Consider the following 16,221-nt stretch of genomic DNA (forward strand, 5'->3'; position numbering starts at 1 on the left):
AACTCAGACCATTAGGAAGTATCAGAATGCATGTATTTCTTCTTTATCCCCTCAAGAGTTTTGCTTGGGCTGAATAGAACCCAGTATTCCTGCTACAATGAAGCTCATCAGAAATGGGGAAGCTGAGTGAGTTAGAATGACCTAGTCCTGTTCCTCTATACTATAAATAAATTAATTCCCAACACTGGTGATCAGCTGGGAGTTCTATGGATGAATTTCCCTTCTAACCTGATTATGCACAACAGCCCGTGGGCTGCCAAGAGCTCCTACTCCAATCAGCCGTCTCGGGTCTCAGCCACCTGTCCCTGTCCCCCAGCAGTACCCAGAGTAGCTATCACATGCCCACGCCATCCCAGAACAGCTCCAGTCACAACCATTGGGTTGACAGTCACCAAAGAGTAAATGCCTTATCTTGGAAAGTACTTGCCTTCATGAGGACTCATGGAATTTCCTGTTGATTAGCCCAACATCAGCCCTTCCCATGCCCCTGGGAGAGGCTGACTCACAGCACGCCTGAGATGGGAAGGGAGAGCTGGCCAGGCCTGGGGAGTAAGAACTGGGTCAGCTAGGTTAGTACCTGCAGTCGTCTCCTCCAGTGCTGACCACATACTTGTCATCATAAGAGAAACGGATGTTCGTCACGTGAGCCGAGTGACCAAAGTATCGCTTATGTTTGGCCTGTGAGCAAAAGTGAATGGAGACAGTTAAGAGACCCTGGCTCCTCTCAGCAACCACAGACTACTTCCAGCACTCAAAGCCCCTGCTCCCAGAACCTTCCTTCACCGGGGACTCCCATTTGGTCTGGACTCATCTAAGCCAGCGTTTGGCTGACTTTCCTGCCTCTCATCCTTGCCCCACTTCCGGCCGTTTTATCCACCCTCCATCCTCCCTTCTGGCTTCCAGGACTGCCCCTCCAGGAGGTGAAAAAGTCATTGCCATATTTCCACAGTACTGCGACAGGGTTTCTCTGTGTCTCCCAGAGGTTCATCTAGATGTGGCCCCTATCTCTTGAAGATGGCAAAACAGAGAACCTGCAGAAAGGTTACTCTGAGGAAGACTCACAAATTTTTCTGTGCACGGAAAATCAAAGAGCTTCACCAGCCCAAAGTCATCTCCTGTGACAATGTTCAGGCCAGCGTGGGTCACACATGCGCAGTTGACATCAGCTTTGTCTGCATTTCGTGGCCAGATTCCAATGACTTCATCTCCCAGGACACTGTTCCAACGGAAAGAAGGGTTAGGATAGAAGGAAGTCACGTGCGAAGGTTTCTTGCAGTCAGTCATCACCTCCCAGGGATAAGAAAGAGAGGGATGTTTAACATCAGGGGTCCCCAAGAGCCGGGCCGTGGACCAGGACTGGTCCATGGCCTGTTAGGAACCGGCCGCAGGGCAGGAGGTGAGCAGTGGTGGCTCCACCTCCTGTCAGATCTGCCGTGGTATTAGAGTCTCATAGGAACCTCCAACCCTAGTGTGAACGGAGCATGCAAGGGATCTAGGTTGCAAGCTCCTCATAAGGTGGAACAGTTTCATCCCGAAACCCCATCCCCGACTTGGTCTCTGGAAAAATTGTACTCCATGAAACTGGTCCCTGTTGCTATTTTATGTAATTCCATACAGCCATGGGGCTCTCCTGGCATGAAAGCATCTATCCTCTTCCCCTCTGTAGATTTGTGCCAGCTCTTACTGTTCCCTCTCTGCCTCAGTCCCCTACACTCCAAAAACAAAAGTTACCCCCATCTTTGATTCTCTCCGTTTCCTGTGGTCCCCTTGAATATGTGTGTGTTGGGGAGAACAGCAGGGGTTCCTTTCAACTCACAGGCTAAATGGCCTCTTTTCCCATGAATTAGCCATTGTTTCTCATCCTGCTAGGCAGGAGTCTGGCCCTCCCACTCCCTTCCCCTGGTGATTGGAGACCTCACTGTGCACTAGGATTGGCCAAGAGACGGCAGATGGTTTCCTGTTGAACTTGCTGGAAGGGGTTGGAGACTTGTGGAGAAATTACACAAAAAGAGGGACTGCGCATTTCAAAAACCTAGGTCAGATGAAAGCCAGTGTCTTACACTAGTGCCAAGAAGCCTCCTACCCTCACCCCCAAAAGAAAAGACAACTCCATTTCTCAGCTTCTCCAGATCCTGCACAAACTTGGAGGCTGAGCCTGAGACAAGAGACTCCCTTGTGACCTTTTCCTCAGGTTTTTTCTTCCAGTCAGTCACCTTGTCCAGGAGGCCCAGGTGATCTTCTCAATGACCATGGCTTCAGTTACCTGCTTCCCCAGGGGGACCTCATGCACCTGGCGCTTATAGGCACCTGTTGACACCTGTAGGTAGAAGAGAAGCCATGTTCATCAACGTTCTTTCTCAGTTCCACAGACTCCCTTTGGGTGCACTGTTTCCCAGAACACTGGCCCAGCCTCTGCATCCTGAGGGCTTTTCTCCAAACCCAAGCTCAGCTCCAGGCTGCAAAGCCTATGGCCAGCCCATGGCAACACCAGCAGGCCATTTCCCCATCTTTCTTCTCATCCATTTTCTCGCTATTTTCCAGAGTCCTAAGGCAGCGATTCTCTTGAGTGTGGTTCCTGACCAGCAACCTCAGCTGCGTCTAGAAACCTGTTAGAAATGCAAATTATTGGGCCCCACCCCAAACCTACCCAGACACTGAAAGGGTGGGGCCCAGCAATCCCGGCTGTAACAAAGCCGCCAGGTGTTTCTGATACACAGCAATCCCAGTTCTCAGGAAACCAAGAACCTTTGGGACAGAGGTAAGGCAGGTTTCTCACGGACAGCAGCTGATATAGGTGATCTCTGAGGTGTCTAGAACCTGACCCTTGGTCCTCTGGGAGTCTTCTAAGGGAAACAGACCACTTTTCCTACCATCAAGGACAGTTGCAGGGAATGGCTGCTGCCTTCCTCTTCAGCCTCCTCTGTCCCCACAGTGCTTCTCCTGGAATGAGCTGGGAAGCTGAGCTCTTTCCTGCCTCGGGCCTTTCATGCAGATGGACTGGAACAATGTTCCCACCTCTCTGTTGGCTAACGCCTACACACCCTGCAGACCTCAGCTTAAATATCACTTGCTGAGAGGAAGTGCATCTAAATTCAGCACCTTGTTACATGCTCCCCGGAATGCTGTACTTTTCCTTCTTGGCACATAATCACAGTTTGTAATTGTATTTATATTTTGTGATTGTCTGTTCAGTGCTTGTCTTCTCTGTTACAGAGCAAGCTCCAGGAAACAGGGACTGAAACTGCCTTTGCAAAATTATGACTGAGACAGTGAAAGAGATCTAACTTAACTGGCTCCATCTTGCTTCCAACCTACAAGCTGTCCTTATTCATTCCTGGACTTAGGCTGAACTAACTTTGGGAGAGTTCATAGTTTATGGTTTAAACAAAGATGGTAGTAGCCCTTTCCCAAAGCAGACCTCCTTCTTACCTGGGAACTAGATTGCCTTTGTAGGACTAACATCAGCCAAAAGATTAGAAATTATGGTTTAGGAGTCATGCAGCTGGAGGCTACAAGATTCTGACCCTCAAACTGCTCGTAAATTCAGTGCTTGAGACATTTTGCAGACCCTGCACTTGATGGATCAGCTGGCCCCACCCAGATCAATAAAGTGGCTCATCTGATTTTGTGGCCCCCCCTCCAGGAACTGACTCAGTGCAGGAAGACAGCTCCAACTCCCTATGATTTCTTCTCTGACCAATCAGCACTCCAGGTTCTTCTCTGACCAATCATCACTGGCTTCCCCTGATCCACCAAATTCTCCTTAAAAACTCGGCTCCCCCTAATGGTCAGGGAGACCAAATTGAGTAATAAAACTCCGGTCTCCTGCACAGCCAGCTCTGCGTGAATTACTCTTTCTCTATTGCAATTCCCCTGTCTTGAGAAATTGGCTCTGTCTAGGCAGCGGGCAAGGTGAACCCCTTGGATGGTTACCAGACCAGTCTCCTTTTGTCCATCTAAAAGTCTAGCATAGTGCCCGGTTCAGCAAATAGTTCAATGAATAAATACATCCTCTCTCCTTTTGCAGTGAATATCCAGCTCCAGGGCAGCTCACAAACATGGATTTGTTGAGTGCTGGAGAAATCATTCTGTTTTCAGGGGTCAGTCCCAGCAGTGGACCCCTCTCCCTCCCTTCCATTGGTCAGCTGCCCTGGAACCCAGGGATGAGCTTTCACTCCAGGCCCACTGGCTGGAGTCCAGGGCCCACGTATGGAGGGGCCATTCTACCCAGTAGAGCTTGGAAATGACATGAATAAATACCAGAAGTGGCACGAGGCTTAGGTGTAGCCCCAGAAAACTAGAAATCAGGAAACTCTGAAGAGGAGGTGGTGTCAGAGAGCCCAAGCTAAGCCATCACACCCCCAGTGACCTGCACGTGCACATCCAGATGGCCTGAGGCAACTGAAGATCCACAGAAGTGAAAATAGCCTTAACTGATGACATTCCACCATTGTGATTTGTTTCTGCCCCACCCTAACTGATCAATGTACTCTGTAATCTCCCCCACCCTTAAGAAGTTTCTTTGTAATTCTCCCCACCCTTGAAAATGTACTTTGTGAGATCCACCCCCTTACCCCCAAAACATTGCTCTTAACCCCACTGCCTATCCCAAAACCTATAAGAAATAATGATAATCCACCACCCTTTGCTGACTCTCTTTTCGGACTCAGTCCACCTGCACCCAGGTGAAATAAACAGCCATATTGCTCACACAAAGCCTGTTTGGTGGTTTCTTCACGCAGACATGTGAGACAGTGAGGGGCAAATTAAAGATGATTAGGGCTTGTGTTTCCTGCTTTTCTTACTCTTCACTATTTTAAATTCTCTAAGTCTCTGTTTCTACATTTACAAAACATGAAAAAAGTAAATACTTAAGGAGTTCTGGTGAAGAGTGAGCACATTGCCTGGCACACAGTAAGGACTCGATTAATATAGGCCATTATGATTATTGCTGTTATTGGTTGCCCCAGATATCAGTAAACCCCAAGCATACCTGAATGTATTTGCCATCCGCAGAAAAATCCATCTGAATGACAAAGCTTGGAATATCTTTGCAGTAGCCAATACGGTTCAGATTTGTGCCCTGAGTGAGGTCATAGAAGTCAACTGTGTGTTCAGAAGAACCAACGGCTAAGAATCGGTTGTCTGGGCTGATTCTAGAAGAAGCAATCCAAGAGCAGGGTCCATGAGGAGGGCTGTTTGGGGCTGGTCAGGCATGAAGGCTGCTCTGACAGGTCTTCCGGGCCCAAAGGCAATGAGAGCCGCCTTGTGACTCACATGTGGTCACCTCTCCTGGCATTCTATAGAATTCAACAATTTATCTGCATCGAATCCCCGGGAAATATGGTAGAATGACATTTACAAGTAATTTTAACCACACTTATACGGAAATTAGCAAAGCCTTGTCTGAGAGCGAGCGTGGGAGAAGGTATTCTTTCATAGGTGACTTGTTGAAAGTGACTCTCTCACAGCTGAGTTATTTATTCCAGCCGTGGCTGGAATGGGAACCACTGGTAAGCAGAATGCTTGCCTTTCTCCTCCACGCCCAGACCACCCACTTAGGTACCTGATATCTTGGATAGCAGATTTCCGGTCTCTTTTCTTCCCCCAGACTTTCAGGCTGTTCACCAACAAGATGACAAACTCTCCATTCTTCATGCCAATGGCCACCATCTCCCCGTCAGGGCTGTAGGCTGCACACCTGGCTGCGTGGCCCAGGCTCACCTTGTTTAACAGCTTCTGCATTGATGCAAAGGAAAGTCACCTGAGCCCTTGGCCCCCTCGGCTGGTCTCCAGGGGACATCGTGCACCAGGCCAGAGAAGTCAGGCTGACTTTGCAGCCACTGCAGGCCACCAAATCTCTTGCTTCTTAGAGTAAATGTCCCTGAATAACTGAGGTGGGCTGTATGTTTTGATTAGAGCAGCTTGGGGGACAACAAGTTTTAGGGCTGTGGCTGGCAAACTGTTTCTGTAAATGATTAGGTAGCACCTACTTTAGACTCTGTGGGCCATAAAGTCTGTCACAACTACTCACCTCTGCCTACTGTAGCACAAGACAGCCACAGTACCTGAATAAAACAGGGCAGCTGGATTTGTAGAAACAGGCCACAGGCCAGATCTGGCCTTTAACTATAGATTGCCAACCTCTTGTTTAGGGGAAAGAGTTTGAGCTTCTGCCTCTGCTGGTTCAAATTCTGAATCCTGGCCCTGTCACTTATTAGCTGGGTGTGTTTGGGTAAATTACATTTCAGTTTCTCTAGTTTTACTAATAGCGATGTTAATAAGGGCTTTGTGAGGTTATTGTAGGCACTGATCATGTCCATGAAGCAGCTGGGGTTACGTAGGTCGTCAAGTAGTGACAGCTGTTGCTAATGATGTTTAATAAATAATTACAGAAACTAACTTAGGAGTCTAACAACCATACTCAGACTTTTACCTGTCTATTCTGGGACTATGACACTAAAAATACAACATTTACCAGCCATTTTAAAATGAAACCAAGCATTTTAATTAGTAGAACCTGAGTACTTGTTTTAACACTGGATAAGGCATGAGGATTGGGAAGAACCCTTTGTTTCCTCCCACCCACCCCCTCCACCCAGCCACTGCTTGCTATTTCACAGTTTCACTCCACGTGAACTTTAACACTGCCTTCCCAAACTCTAAGAGAAACCTTGTTGGGATTTTGACAGAAATACATTAGGCCCATTTGGGAACACTGACATTTTAAATCATTTTTAGTCTTCTCATCCAGGGAAAACATCATTTGTTTCTATATGTTTAGTTTTGTGGGTTCTTTCATGACAAGAGAATAATCGTTGTCAAATATATTGTTTATGCCGGGCGCGGTGGCTCAAGCCTGTAATCCCAGCACTTTGGGAGGCCGAGACGGGCGGATCACGAGGTCAGGAGATCGAGACCATCCTGGCTAACATGGTGAAACCCCGTCTCTACTAAAAAAAATACAAAAAAATTAGCCAGGCGAGATGGCGGGCGCCTGTAGTCCCAGCTACTTGGGAGGCTGAGGCGAGAGAATGGCGTAAACCTGGGAGGCGGAGCTTGCAGTGAGCTGAGATCCGGCCACTGCACTCCAGCCTGGGCGACAGAGCGAGACTCCGTCTCAAAAAAAAAAAACAACAACAACAAATATATTGTTTAGATGGGGTGTGGTGAGTGGGGCTTCTTTTATTGTTAGGTTTTCTACCTTGATCTCCTATCTGGCCCCATCCCCGTCTCTGCCATGATGCTGGCTGGGCCTCCCCTCGCTCAGCTCCCACGGCCGGCAGCCCACTCGTGGGCATCTGAGTGTGGGCAGAGTCGGCCTCACCTTGTCAGCCAGGTCCCAGATCCGGGCTGTGCCATCGTTGCTGGCAGAGATGAACAGGTCCTTGGAAGGGTGAGTGGCCAGGCCCCAGATCTCCCCTTCCATGTGACCATCAATCAGGATATTAGACGCAGCATTTTTTTCACCAACTTCAATTATTTCTCCATCTTTGGTTCCCACTAAGATTTTTCCCTGTTGTAATTGAAACACTATTAGAAAAAGGACAAACAAAACACCAGTAACTTGGGAAAATGCCTTTGCAGGGTTAATATTAAAACAGGAAGGGGTGAGAAGTGTTGTTTTTGTTTTTGAGACAGGGTCTCACTCTGTCACCCAGGCTGGGGTGCAGTGGTGACATCTTGGCTCACTGCACTGCAACCTCTGCCTCCTGGGTTCAAGTGATTCTCTTGCCTCAGCCTCTCCAGTAGCTGGGACTTCAGGTGCCCACCACCACACCCGGCTAATTTTTGTGTTTTTAGTAGAGATGGGGGTTTTACCATATTGGCCAGGCTGGTCTCAAACTCCTGACCTCAAGTGATCTGCCTGCCTTGGCCTCCCAGAGTGCTGGGATTACAGGTGTGAGCCACCACGTCTGGCCAGTGTTTTGTTTTTAACAACAAACTGTCCATTCCTAATTGCTCTTCTCCACCCTTTCACTTTGCCTTTTCTCCATCAGCTACCTCAGGTGAGAGCTTCAGCACAGACCTGACCTTCAGCACAGCTCTCACCTGGGTGAGAGCTCCATCACCCAGCCTCTGCTAGAATATTCCAGTGACTGCAGAGCAAAGCAGCCAATTCCTGTTCTTGGACAGCTCAAACTCTTCCACTGAACGAAAATCTGCTTCCTGGCCAGGTGTGATGACTCACGCCTGTAATCCCAACCCTTTGGGAGGCCGAGATGGGTGAATCACCTGAAGTCAGGAGTTCGAGAGCAGCCCGGCCAACATGGCAAAACCCCATCTCTACTAAAAATATAAAAAATTAGCTGGGCGTGGTGGTGGGCGCCTGTAATCCCAGCTACTTGGGAGGCTGAGGCAGGAGAATCGCTTGAACCCAGGAGGCAGTTGCAGTGAGCTGAGATCACACTGCAGCACTCCAGCCTGGGCAACACAGCAAGACTGTCTCAAAAAAAAAAAAAATCTACTTCCTGATAACAGGCTCCAGGTGTAGTCCTGCCTTCACGTCCCATAACTGCCCTTCCAGGTGGGCATCACTTAGCTATTTAAGAACAAAAATCCCCAGTCTTGAATCATGTGGTATTCCACCTCCAGTTTGCCTTTTTCATGGAGAGCCTCTAGAAAGCAAATTCTTAGACTGATATTCAAAAACATAAACACAAGGTATTCGATAGAGGTTTGGAGATTGGCTTTTAAGTGCATCAAATCTCCTGGGGGAATTTAAATAGAAGGAAATAGAAGGGAACATACAGGTCAAGGCCCCATCCCTGAGATTTCGGATTCAGATTTTGGTCCAGTCCCAGGTGGATGCCCGGACACCCATATTCTTTAAAACTCACCAGTTATTTTGGATGTGCTCCCAAATGTGAGTTGGAAACCAATGGTTTTGAGTCAGACAGTTTAGTTTGGTGGCCCTTACCTCTTCCTTACTGACCCTATAACTTAGGGCATAGGCAAACTATTTAGTATCTCTGAGCTTATGAGAATGTCATCTATAATACTAGTAGCTAACATCTCCTGAATGGGACTATGTGCCAGGCAAGATGAAAGGCACTGTCAATGTATAAATATGTGGCCCTCATGACAAACCTGTGTACTGGACACAAAAACATTAAGGAACACACCCAAGGTCACCCAACTGGTTCTTCCTGGGGGAGTCTGACTCTCTTAAACTGCTTCTCACTACAGCGCAATTCACATCTTGAAGCCTTGTTTCAAGGATTAAACCAGTCCAGGGAAAGTGCCTGGCTGGGAAGGTACCTACACTTCCCCCTTCCCTGGCCCAGCCCCCAGGAGAGCTGGCTGTGCTCACTTTTCCACGGCACACGGAGCGCACACACTCCACCAGCTGCCCCGTCTCCAGCTGAAAGGCCCGGCAGCGTTTCATCTCCTGGTCCCACAATTTTACAGCACCTCCTTCTTTGGTCCTAAAAAAGATTGAAAGGGACTCAGGTTGTTAACCCTCATCCTAAGACCCACTCCTGCCTCCAGGCCTCTCCTCTCTTTCCCAGGCATCAGGGTCCTGGCTGGTTGGAGCCCAGAAGGACAGTCCCTCGGGGGTCTGGACCCTCCAGGCAGCCTCCCTCTTATGCCCTGCTGCTGAGCAATCCCAACCTCCTGAGCTTGCAGATTTCCTAAAATGCCTTCGAATGCTACTATCTTGGGAGTAAAGAAAACGTAATTTGGAAATTCAGACTTTTTATTAGATTAGAACACAGAAACGTTTCTCCTGTCTTCAGGCTTCGCTTCCACATCTCCCCTCTCCTTCCTCCATTCCTCCACAGAGCTACCAAGAATAACATTTTATCAACAGCAAAGTCACTGTGGTTTGTTCAAGAATACCTCTCAAGATTTTGTTTTTAATTTTTATTAATCTATTTTGAGATGGAGTTTCGCTCTTGTCACCCAGGCTGTAGTGCAATGCCACAATCTCGGCTCCGCCTCCTGGGTTCAAGCCATTCTCCTGCCTCAGCCTCCCAAGTAGCTGGGATTACAGGTGCCCACCACCATGCCCAACGAAATTTTATATTTTTAGTAGAGATGGGGTTTCACCATGTTGACAAGGCTGGTTTCAAACCCCTGACCTCAGGTGATCTGCCCACCTTGGCCTCCCAAAGTGCTGGGATTATAGGGGTGAACCACTACACCTCTCTCGGGTTTTTAAACTACCATCAAACCACCTTTGCACTCCTCTCTTCCTTCTGAGGATCTTGACCAAGGGCCCTCTTGGAGAGAGAGCAGACTGATCTTCCTAAAGCAAAAAAGATAGGAGAATGACAATCTGCATTTTCTCCAAGTTGGGGACACTTCTGTCAGTTTCTCCCAAGATAACAACAAACGACAAGTTGTTTCCATAGGAGCTTTGGCTTACGGCCGCTCTTTTCCGCCGGTCACTATGAGTCCATCCCGAAGGGTTGTGTACATTGTGAACACGGGGCCCGTGTGAGCCCTGGCCACCAGCCGGATGAGGAAGTGGTCCTTCCACACGTAGACGTCTCCATTGATGGCACCCGTGAAAGTGAGGTTGTTCTGTAAACAAAAGAACATCTTCTATACCTGGAACACACTCAAGCTGGTCCCTCCCCAGGCATCCGTTCTCTCATTAAGGAACCACAGCTAGAGACGCAGACATGCCAAGGTGGTTTGATCTTTTTGTGCTAAGGAAAGCAGCAGAAATTGCAGAGAAACCACCGAGAGCACATCACAAGGTAGTCCACCTGGCTTGGAAATGAACTATATGTAATTGGCTTGGGCATTTGACTTTCCCTCTGAGCACAGCTGTGCATTAGCAAGGACTTCTCTTCCGTGAGCACTGCCCAAATGACAGGAGGGGCAGGGGCAGACTCTGGGCCAAAGGACACTTTCCTGGAGCTCCTCTATGAAAGGGAGAAACCCACTCCTGGAGGACCATGAAGTGACTGTGTTCCAACATGTCCCCATTTTGGAGCCTGCATTGGCTGAGGGCACCCCATAGCTCACTTAAGGGTGGCAATTGGGGGCATCTGTGGCACAAGAGGGCTGGGAAGAAAAAGGATCATTATCTAGCAGTGGAAATTGGTCCCCATATTCTCTGGGGCTTGCAAGTCAGGGCTGCCCTTACAACAACAAACCTCCTGTCCTGGTGGGTGTCCTATCTTTTCTGGTTAATATTTTAAGAAAAAAAAAAATTGGCCAGGCGAGGTGGCTCACACCTGTAATCCTAGCACTTTGGGAGGCTGAGGTGGGTGATCACCTGAGGTCAGGAGTTTGAGACCAGCCTGGTCAACATGATGAAACCCTGTTTCTATTAAAAATACAAAAATTAGTGAGGCATGGTGGCGGGCGCCTATAATCCCAGCTACTTGGGAGGCTAAGGCAGGAGAATCACTTGAGCCTGGGAGGTGGAGGTTGCAGTGAGCCGAGACTGCACCACTGCACTCCAGCCTGGGTGACAGAGCAAGACTCTGTCTCAGAAAAAAAAAATACATATATATCTATATATTGTCAACCCATCCATATGTGCTACAGAAACGGAACAATGGTTGCAAATAAGCCAGTACAGGAGCTAATGTGGAAATGGCTTTCTTGGCCAAACTCCCCTCCTGCCCATGCCCATGCCCAGGGGGCCTGGGTCCCCTTCTCAGGGAGCAGCTGCTAGAACTCACAGCACCGAAGGCCACGGAGAGCATCGTTTGCATTTTGGCAGCTCCCAGGGACCCGATGACCCCTTTCTTGTAAAGCAAGGCGCTGCCTGCCAGGGTCCAGAACTTCATATGTTTGACCCCGACAGATACAAACTGCGTGTCTGAGTCAGGGCGAAATTCCACCACGAATATGCGCTCCAGGTGACCCCCTCGGCTGGCAACCTTGGCACCTGTGTGGGTGACAGAGTCCGGTGAGGCTCCTCATTGCTTCATGGGCCAGGCAGGGGGAGCCACAGCCCAGGAGTTCTCCACCCCAGCAGGCTTGGGGCATGCCTCAGTTCGTCTTTACAGCACTTTCTCTCTCCCCTTCAGATACTACTCCCAGGTAGCAGTGGGGAAAGTGTGTCTGGGAAGTTTCCAGAGCAGCAGGTGCTGGTAACAGATCCCCGCACCCAGGCATTCATGAACGTAGCAGGAAAGGATGGCCTGTGAGACGGAAGCTTCCAGATATGAGAAGGCAGCAAAGTGGCTTAAAGATATCACCCATCCCCCTTCCATCAGTCCCCAGCATCACCACAGGAGTCATCCCCCCACAGGACAACAGAGCTGCTCCCAGAGTGCCACTGGGACTCACATTCCTCTAGACAGCTTTTCTTTTTTTATTATTTCTGAGATTCTCCTGCATTTTCTTTCTTTCTTTCTTTTTCTTTCTTTCTTTTTTAAGCTCCCCATTTTCCTTTGCATTTTGTGGTGTTTAGGTTTAAATTTTTTTTTACCTTTTAAGTACTAGTTTTTTCCTCAACCCCATTTATTTATGTTTTTGACTGTCTCTTGAATTTTATTTAACCTTCGTCTTAATAAAATTCCAACTCTACCATTTACTTGTAGAACAACTTTAGACAAGTTATTTAAGCTCTCTGTGCTTCGGTTTCCTTACCTGTAAGATGGGGCTAATAATCGTTCCTATTTCAGAAGGTGCAGTGCAGATGAAAAGAACTGACCTAAGTGAAGCCCTGAGCACAGTGCTTGATGATCTGCGTAATCATGTCTTAGCCAGTATTATTATTAGTAGTAATAGTATTATCATCATAACTCCTTTGGCCCCTTTTAAAATTTCTTGGCTTCTATTCTTTTAGCCTGTATTTTAAATCCACCTTTTTAAAAATCTCATTATTTTTAAGCTCTCGAGTTTTAAATTTTTGTTTTAAACCTGTTACCCTTTAACTTACTGTTTTTGTTCCAATTTCTTAATTGTCACCCCCCCTTGATTATTCACACACATATTTGTTTCTTCTTCGTTCTCATCACTTCACGTATGTTTTTATGACAGCTTTCTAGCACCATGGTGGTGGGTTTTGGTGTAGCTGGGCCCTCTGATACTCCCTCAAAGAATCTCTTTCCGGGCGAGGCTGGGGAAAGCCACAGAGTCCTTCTCGCAGCTGTAATTCTGTCTGCATATGGAATCCCTGACTTACTGTAACAGATCTCTCTCTACTTAGGGCTCAGAGGTTTTAAGATCCACGATCTTCAAGGACACCATAAACAAGGTAAGACAACAGACGGGAAGAAAGCATTTGCAGTGCTTGTAAGATTCAGAGGATTAACACCGAAGATCTATAAGGAACTACAAATTATAAGTAAAAGACAAACAACCCTCCCACCTCAAGTAGTAAAAGGATTTGAGCAGGTGAATTACAAAAGCAGCATACAAGTGGCCAATAATGAGATGGAAAGAGGATCCAGCTCACCAGTCATGGCAGAAGTGCAAACATACAATGAATTGGATATTTTTTTAAGGCCACTGTTTGTATTTTCCTTGTTTTCATTTCATGGACACTTATACTTATGGAGACCCCTGTATCCCTCCTTGCATTGGTTTCTAGTCTGCTTAGAGCAAATTACACATATACCTAGGACCTGACAACATGGATTTTATGTAATAAGTTCATTTTTAGTTCTATTTTATTTTTACCTACACACACACATGTTCCCCAAAATAATCCTCTAATAAATGAAGAATGAATAATAGGCTCTGGTGATATACAAAATGTATATAAACCTCCTCAAACACAGGGTATTTATCTGTAAGTAAGACTTGAAATGAAGGCAAACCCACACTGGAGAAGGAAGGGAGGAGAGATGACATGTCCGTGGTCAACCCGGAAGAGGTGGTGGCTGGTGATACGTCAGATATCAGCACTGGCTCACAACCCTCTGTACAAACAAGAGCAGGCTCCTCTTTTCCCTGGGAGCTTGTTTAAAAGCCCTGGCTCCTCTAAACCTCCCCTGGGAGGTCAGAAGGGACCCTGGGTGAGCAAGAGTCTGCTGGGGCAGGCCAGAGCGAGCGATGCTTGGAGGACAGGTAGAGGGAGTGAAAACTGTGAGCCTGAACCTAAAGAGACAAGGCTGTGCAGCGGGACCAGTGTGAGAGCTGTCTTCCAAGGATCTAGGAACAGAGTTAGCAGCACAAAAGGAAAACATGATGAAGCAATTTATGTCCCCACATGAGGGGCTTTATGCAAGAGCGTTCTGACATGTCGCATGTGGGCTGCCTTGTGAAGTGATGAGAACCACATCCTTGAAAGTATTCAAGCACAGGACAAAGGGGTGCATTTGGAGGAATTTCTCCTTAGGATGGGTCCCGACTGTGCAGGAAGTCTTCTCTAGTTCTTCCCATTCCAAGATGCTCTATATCTATCATTTAAAATGTTCAATTTCTCTGGGCTGAGTCTGGTCAATCAGTTGGCCACTTGACATCACAAGGAATGAATCTGCACCCGTGAGATACTGACTATACAGCCAACTGGGTGAGATATACTGGTGAACAAGAGAACGGGAAAATGTGGTTTCCTAGAAACATGAGAGATCATGTCACCTTCCGAAGGAATATGGTATCATCACAAATGTCTGCAAGCTGTCAGCCTCTTTTCCTCACATGGGGTGCTTAGGAAGGACTGGAACTTTCCTCCCATTGTGCTGATCTCTTTACAGCCTCCACGCACCACCCCCGCCACGGGAAGATGAGGAGATAATGGGACTCCAGAGCCCTGGATGGGAGAAGTACCACCCCTGCGCTTGCCTGGTAGAGCGTGTCCCAGATACAGGCTGCCCGGCTGCAGACAGACCTCATTAATGTCCTGACTAATTGGATCCGCTTTTGCCAGGGCAGTACCCAACCTGAGAATATACGTGGAAGATTGCACATCTTTAGTTCTAAGATGACCATACATTCAGTTGCACCTTGTGTGTGTGCATGTGTGTGAGGTGTGTGTGTGCATGTATTGGGGGAGGACAAGAAAGAAATCCTGTTACAGTAAATGTAAACCTTGATCGTACGATAAATCCCTATTTCAAACGTGTTAAAATGTTAAAAAAAAAATGTAATTGCTTCTGAGACTATGATAAAACATTATCCCATTTCCTAAACTAAAGCAGACAAAGTGATAAGGCTGTAGTAGGATCCAGGGGCCATCAGAAAGAGCACGGAAGACAAGGACCCTTGGGTAGGAAGGTGGCTAAGACAGATGTCAGGGAGGCTGCTGCCCTCCGAGGAGGAGGGCTGCCAACATCGGGGCACCTCCCCAGTGCCCCTTCACTAATGGGCCTAGAGTCCCTGGCCAGCCTCCTCCTGGCCCTGGGACCCTGGGATGCAGTGGCATCAGTGGGGCAGCTATACCAGGATCCCCAGTGCCCTGTTTTCCACTTGCCCAGCAGCAGTCAGTGCCTACAGCAGGCTTCGGAGTGAGGCAGATCTGGGTTCGAGCCCAGTCCATGCCACAGGCAGACACCCTGGAGGGACGGAAAACCCAGTGCTGGTTTACCTTCCTGCCATCGCCAGACAGTGATGGTGTGCTCAGGGTCCACTCCCACTGACACCAGGAGCTTTCCGGTTGCACTGAAGTTGACATAATTCACCCCCTTGGAGTGGAAGCACCGCAGCATGGAGAGGGTGTGCTTGGTCACGGCGTCCCACACGTGGATGGAAGGTGTTGTCCCTGAGTGTGGAGAGGCGTGACAAAGAAGACTGATGAATGGCAGAGCCAAGGCAATGGTTATGTTCATGTAAAAGCCTTTTTTGTTTGTTTGTTTAGATGGAGTCTTGCTCTGTTGCCCAGGCTGGAGTGCAGTGGCACCATCTCGGCTCGCTGCAACCTCCGCGTCCAGGATTCACATGATCCTTGTGCCTCAGCCTCCTGAGTAGCTGGGATTACAGGCGCGCACCACCACAACCAGCTCATTTTTGCATTTTTAGTAGAGACAGCATTTCACCATGTTGGCCAGGCTGGTCTTGAACTCCTGACCTCAGGTGATCCGCCCGCCTCCCAAAGTGCTGGGACTATAGGCTTGAGACACTGTCGCCAGCCTGTAAAAAGCCTTTTTTAAGACAACTGTTTAGGGGTGTTGCAGTCATTGGGCATAAAAGACCTATAGCCTGACCTGGCCAGAGGAGAAAGACTACAGGAAATTTGCTTTTAAAGGCAGAGCCTACAGACACTTATGTTCAACACACACACACGTGTGGAGGATTTTATACGAAGGAAACTGGTGAGGTCAATGATTTGTATCTGCAATTCAGCAAGATACAATCAGCAAACAT

General features: G+C 48.0%; 1 protein-coding gene across 1 annotated transcript in view; it reads right to left on the reverse strand.

Moving 5' to 3' along the window:
• EML6 (EMAP like 6) overlaps positions 1-16,221 on the reverse strand; it is a 255,024-nt gene that overhangs the window by 2,660 nt on the left and 236,143 nt on the right. Inside the window, exons 32-41 of the mRNA XM_033175697.1 lie at positions 15,446-15,619; positions 11,646-11,854; positions 10,373-10,530; positions 9,314-9,428; positions 7,328-7,516; positions 5,567-5,739; positions 4,994-5,156; positions 2,214-2,317; positions 1,063-1,216; positions 578-678 (exon numbers count right to left, since the gene is read on the reverse strand). Coding sequence (XP_033031588.1) covers positions 578-678; positions 1,063-1,216; positions 2,214-2,317; positions 4,994-5,156; positions 5,567-5,739; positions 7,328-7,516; positions 9,314-9,428; positions 10,373-10,530; positions 11,646-11,854; positions 15,446-15,619 — 1,540 coding nt within the window. The remainder of the gene's footprint in view (positions 1-577; positions 679-1,062; positions 1,217-2,213; positions 2,318-4,993; positions 5,157-5,566; positions 5,740-7,327; positions 7,517-9,313; positions 9,429-10,372; positions 10,531-11,645; positions 11,855-15,445; positions 15,620-16,221) is intronic.

This window comes from Trachypithecus francoisi, unplaced genomic scaffold (genome assembly GCF_009764315.1).
Source record: "Trachypithecus francoisi isolate TF-2019V2 unplaced genomic scaffold, Tfra_2.0 Lachesis_group17, whole genome shotgun sequence".
NCBI lineage: Eukaryota > Metazoa > Chordata > Mammalia > Primates > Cercopithecidae > Trachypithecus > Trachypithecus francoisi.